Here is a 6,180-nt window from a genome sequence, read left to right as displayed (position 1 = left end):
TCGAGTCGGCCCCGACTCATAGCGACCCCTCCTTGGGTTTCCGAGGCAGTATCACTACGGAACTAGGATTGCCCAACCTTCCTTCCGAGGAGTGGCTGGTAGGTTTGAACCGCCAGCCTTCTGGTTAGCAGTCAAGTGCTTTAGCCACTATGCTACCAGAGCTCCTTAAAGAATAATATGGAATCTGCAAAATGCCGCATAATGTGGATGAACTTGGAGGACATTATGCTCAGTGAAATAAGTCAGTCACGGAAGGACAAATATTGTATTAGTCCATCATTGTAAAAGTCAAGGAAAGGTTTATATATGGAAGGAAATTTTCTTTGTTGGTTACCAGGGGTGGGAGGAGAGTGGAGGGAACACTGTTAGAAATAAAAAGGTTTTTTAAAAAAATATCTACTATTAATCATTTTTTTAAAAAAAAAGACGTCATGTTTTTTCTTAGACTAAATTTGGAGGACGTGGTAAGAGAACAAGGATATTGTAGGATTATTACTGTTACATTTTCAAAACTGAAATATCTTATCCCCAAATACCTAAACAATTATCCTCTTCCCTTCACTAGTTAAAACATAATTACCTGTGAAGTTTTATTTTTGCAATGAAATGCATAACCTTTTAAAAATTAGGCAATGTTCAGTGACCAGTGGAAAATATTATTATACTGTTTTCTACAATAGTTGAAACACAATAGTGAAAAGTCTCAATCTCTCTTAGGTGCTCAGATCCGCCTGGCATTTCCCCCTCCCCTCCATTATTTCCTCAGGACAGGAAGTAACTGACAAGAGTACATGGTACTATTAAAAATTTTTTACCTTCACCTCATGCCCTTCAAAATGTGAATAGACAATTGGACTTTGTGTTTCTAATGTTCTACAGATGTTCTGTGCTCTAAGTCAGAAGAAAATTGTTTTTATTATGAGTTTTTAAAAATATTTATGTAAATATAATAAAATAGGTCAGTATTTTTCCAATTGGTAAATAAGAAGTTAAAGATAATTGAAGATGAGGAATTAATTTTTGAAAAGAGCAATTTCCTTAGAAATAATATGTTGAAAAAATTACCTTATGTTTAGAGAAACAGCATACCTTAATTTCATGGTTAATAAGTGGTTAGCTCCTAGCTTTACACCAACCCTGTACTTTCATATAGCGGGGTAAACCTGTAATTATGTCTGTGAAACATCTGAAAATTGTCAGTTTCCCACTGAAAATCCATCATTTTCAGGATCTACTAGAAGAGACTTTCTCAGTGCTGTCACTCACAAGACTTAGAAAAACATATTTTAGATGTCAGTAACATAAATTCTCTCCAGAGATGGGAAATGCATTCCCATTAATTGTTTCCCCACCTCCCCACCTAAGTGGCCAGGCAGTTAAGTCCAATAGAATGGTTTCCTATCTTTCTAGGGCTCACCTGTGCACCATTTGGGTGCAAGTTCTTTCCTAATAGAATGAGAGGTATGTCTTGCTTATTTGTAACTCAATGTAAGGCAAAGACATATAAAGCCTTCATTGAAAGGATTGGGGTGTTGACTTCTGTAATGGATTAAATGCCACAGTAATTGGGAAAAGATGATGTTTCCTTTTTAACTTCTCATGTGTGGAAATATATTGAGTAAGGCAGAGCAGTGTGTTGACTCAGCTAGGGGCTGACAGTGACTGAACGAATGTCCTCCAGACCTCCTAGTTCCATAATTACATCCTTAGACCTTTATGTGTCCACACATAGATGTGTTTGTGGGTGGCTTTCTTTTTCTTTTTTTTTTTTTTCTTTAACACTAGGAATATTTTCCTTGAAATTTTGTGTCACTTTTTGGGCTGAGAACAGTGCATCAACAACCAGATTGGAGTGATACCACTGAACACTTTGTGTTTGAAAACCATTGCACACACCACCTTCCTCTCTCTGTCAGGCTGCTGAGTAAAGAAAATTATGGTGGCATGATCGTACAGTGTATGGTCAGCCTTTACAAGTTGCAGCTTCATTCCCTTTTGTTCTTGTTCTTGTTGGCTGCAGTCAAGTTAACCCAGACTCACGATGACCTCTTGCACAACAGAACAAATGCTCCCTGGTCCCATGCCATTCCCATGATCAGTTGGGGATCGGATCATTGTAATCCACAGGGCTTTCATTTGCTGATTTTTGGAACCAGTTCTTCAGGTCTTTCTTCCTACTCTGTCTTAGTCTGGAAGCTTTACTAAAACCCATTCAGCATCATAGCGACATACAAGCCTTCACTGATTGATGGGTCGTGGCTGTGCATGAAGTCCATTGACCTAGGAGCTGAACTCATGGGAGGGGAGAATTCTACCACTGAACCATCAGTGCCCCCTCTCATTCCCTTTTACCGGGAATGATGTTGTCCATCTGCATCAAATGGTAATCATTGAGCCCTCTCAGTTTGTCAAGTCACCTGAGGATTTTTAGCTGTGATGAGGTTAGAGGGCAGGGATTGACTGTGTTCTTCATGGCCCTAGTCTTTCTTGGTGCCTGGGGCTTTTTAGAGAACTGCTGAGAGAGTAACTGAGCTCATGTCATCTGAGTGAATGTGAAACCGGCTTCTGAAACCAGCCTTTGCCACCTTCTAAGGTGAAAAGGGGAACTCTGGTAGTGCAGTGCCTAAGGCATTTGACTGCTAATCAGAAGGCTGGTGGTTCAAACCCACCTGCCACTGCTCAGAAGGAAGGTTGGGCAATCTACTTCTGTAGTGATACTGCCTCGACAACCCAAGGAGGGGTCACTATGAGTCGAGTCCGACTCGACGGCACATAACAACAACAACAAGAAGGTGAAAAGAGAATCCCTGGGTGGTGCAAACAGTTACTGCACTCAGTGGCTAACGGAAAGGTTGGAGGTTCGAGTCCACACAGAGATGCCTCAGAAAAAAAGTCCTGGTGGTCGTCTGTCACTGAAAACCCTATGGAGCACACTTCTACTCTTGGACACATGGGACGGTAAGATGGTGAGACTTGACTCCATGGCAACTGGATCTTCAAGGTGGAAAGGAAACTTTTTTTTGCAAGTTCAAAAATAAAGTAAGATATTTGAGGACTTTACCTCACTAGGCTCATTCACTGCCCAAATATGTCTGTGGTTCTGTGTCACTCACTAAGCAGGACCTGCAAAGAATGTAAGTGTGTAAGTTGGGGCATCTTGAGGTCTCAGCCACGAGGCCGAAGGAGCTGCAGCATTTAGGGTATCAGTATATGTGGATGTCAGAAATTTCATCCAACATTTTTCAGCCCTTTATACATGGTTTTCTGGTAGGCACTGGGAGGCTAGTGTGAATAAAGTATGGTCCCTCTCACCAGGGAGCCCAGTGGCTATAGGGTAAGGCAGCATGTTGACAAAGGAACAGGTGCTGGCCCCAACATCTATAAGACCACAAAGGAAAAAGTGTCAGTCCTCCTTGGATGTTGGACTGGAATGGGCAATGTGGGGAAAGCCTTCCTAAAGACTTCAGAGAGGAGGTAATGTTAAAGGGTGAGTGGGTGGGTTAAGGGGACCATATTGGAGAATGGCATATTAGGTGGGGAAAGAGCATAAACAAGTTTTGGGAATGTGAAGCAGCTTGGCACCTATTGGGAACTGCAAGGATCAATATGTCTGCAGTGTAGGATGCAGTGGGGGGTATCAGTATAGATGGTGCTTGAGAAGTATATTTGATCTTTGATACTGTGTCTTGCTGGGGAGTTTGGACTTTGTCCTATAGTTGCATGATTGTGATAAGGTTGTATGTCAGGTTGGCTGGGCTGTGGTTTTGAGTGACTTGGAAGTTGCACCTAGCTAATTATAATCACCTTCATGGTGGAATCTACTGTCAGTAGCTAAGCAGTTGAAGGGGAGTTACCTTTGGCATGTGGCCTGCTTACAGTATGTATGGAGAATATTTGGGAAAAGTCTCTAGCTTTTTGGCATATTTTGGATCCTGCGTTGGTCTGAGTCTTCATCTCTGGTTCCTTGAGCCGGTGGTTTGTCATGTTGCCTGCTGATCTTGGGATTGTGTCATTTTACCTGCCCACCTTGGGTTTGTCAGCCTCAGCAGCCAACAGCTGCATGAATTAGGAGACACCTCTAGCTCCAGTGGGCCTGGGCCAAGAGGCAGAGCTAAAGCCCAAAGTTGAGGAGCCTTCCCTCAGTCCCTGGAGCAGGCACTCTGAACTTGGACTTCTAGCCTCCTAAACTGTAAAAAATAAATTCTTGTTTATTAAAGCCACTCAACTGTGGTATTTCTGTTATAGCAGCAGTAGAGAACCAAGACAATGATTAATGTTGCAAATTTTCAAGCCGTTAAATAACATAATGAAATTTGCACTCTGGCAGCTCTCTAAAGGGTGGATGCTGGGATGATATTGACGTATAGAAGGCTGCTCTCATGTCTAGCTGACAGATAATGCAGATAGAGACTAAAGCGGCAGCTAGTGTAGGGAGTAGGCCACACATGTCAGACGTCAACTAGAAGAGAAAGTAAGGGTATGTAAGATGACAAACTTCATGGAGGGGCAGTGGTGGCTCACTGGTACAGTTCTCACCCTCCACGTGGGAGACCCAAGTTCAGTTTCGTCCAGTGCACCTTCTGTGCTCCTACCACCTGTCTGTCAGTGGGGGCTTGGTGTTGCTGTGATGCTCAACAGGTTTCAGTGGAGCTCCCAGACTAAGAAAAGTCTGGTGGTCAACTTCACAAAACAAGCCAGTGAAAATCCTATGGATCACAGTAGTCCAGTCTGCAGCCAATCAGGGATGGCACAAGATGAGACAGTGTTTTGTTCCATTATGCACTGGGTCACCAGGAGTTGGGGCCAACTCAATGGCAGCTGACAACAGTCCATTTCATGGCCTCCATTTTGCCCATGTCAACAGGTAGTTCTAATCAAGGGTTAATACAGTATTAGTCTTCTGAGACCCCAGAGTCTTACATGTAAAATGTGTGGAAAGGAGTTCAGGTCTAAGGTCTTCAGCCTCCTGTATGAACTCCATTTTAAATAAATAGTGCATCTAGACAGTATATTACTATGCACAGTTCTTACTGTACAATGTGAGAGTTTGGTAAGATAGGATGTATTATCATCTTCCTTCATTTTAGAAATATTCTGCAACAGTGGCTTAACAGTGGGCTGGTAATTAGTTCATAGTGTTCACTCTGGCACTTTGCCGGCCTTACCAGCTTCTGTGTGCCTCAGTTTCCATGTCTGCAAATATTAGGCCAATCGTTCTGCCTCATGGGTTTGTTGCAAGAATTAAGTAAGATTGAAGCACATGAAAGTGGCAGGCCAGTAGCTGGCGAAGTCACTGTCAAATGTCACTAACATCTTTGTTGTCTTGTCTACCTTTTTCTTTCCTCAAAGGAGAACTTTCTTTCCCTTCTCTCTGTGCTCACCATTACTTACTAAGGATCTGAAAGCAGCATAAAAGTGTCCCTCTCTGCGTAGCCACCCTAGTATTTAAATTCTTGAAGGAGACCCTATATGAAATGCTTGGTTTCCTGGAAAAAGTCGTTGATGATCTGTCTTTGCTTTTGATTCAGGATGTCAGCTGCAACGAGATCACAGCTTTGCCCCATCAGATTGGTCAACTGAAGTCCCTCCGAGAACTGAATGTCAGAAGAAATTACCTTAAAGTTTTACCACAAGGTAAAAAAAAAAAAAAAAAGAGAAAAAAGTAAAGAAAATTAGCAATTTTATTATTTTTTTGTTTACTTTTTTTGAAGAGGGTGGTTCTGGTCATGTTTGTGTATGCCTATTAATATTAATATTATTGTTAATATTGATATTAATTTTAGCTAAGGTCCCTGGGTGATGCAAACAGACTGTACTGCACTGCTAACCTAAAGGTTGGTGGTTCAAACCTATCCAGTAATACCACAGCAGAAAGGCCTGCCCATCTACTTCTATTAAGATTACAGCCAAGAAAACCCTATGGAGTACAGTTCTACTCTCTTAACACATCAGTTTACCCTGAGTTGATGGCAACTAACAACAACAACTTAATATTAATTAAAATGTGAATTTCACATGCAGATAGAAAACTTATGTGCAAGTTGTAAATTTTAGTTTAGTGGTACATCAACAAAATATAAGGCTGTGTGAGGCAATATGAATTATTTTGAGCATGGGTGTGTGATGTTCTGAAATAACCTCCAATGACAGTTTAGAGGACCTGCTTGGTCCTTGAGATTC

At 41.7% G+C, this 6,180-nt stretch overlaps 1 protein-coding gene across 1 annotated transcript in view; it reads left to right on the top strand.

Annotated features, from left to right (window-relative positions):
- Positions 1–6,180, top strand: part of LRCH1 (leucine rich repeats and calponin homology domain containing 1) — a 343,960-nt gene that overhangs the window by 234,291 nt on the left and 103,489 nt on the right. Inside the window, exon 4 of the mRNA XM_042781726.1 lies at positions 5,529–5,634. Within this exon, the coding sequence (XP_042637660.1) occupies positions 5,529–5,634 (106 nt within the window). The remainder of the gene's footprint in view (positions 1–5,528; positions 5,635–6,180) is intronic.

Source organism: Orycteropus afer, unplaced genomic scaffold (genome assembly GCF_000298275.1).
Source record: "Orycteropus afer afer isolate SDZICR_OR568_19922 unplaced genomic scaffold, OryAfe1.0 scaffold00157, whole genome shotgun sequence".
NCBI classification, from domain to species: Eukaryota; Metazoa; Chordata; class Mammalia; order Tubulidentata; family Orycteropodidae; genus Orycteropus; species Orycteropus afer.
The sequence above is the reverse complement of the archived record's forward strand: the minus strand, read 5'-3'. Positions and strand labels throughout refer to the sequence as shown.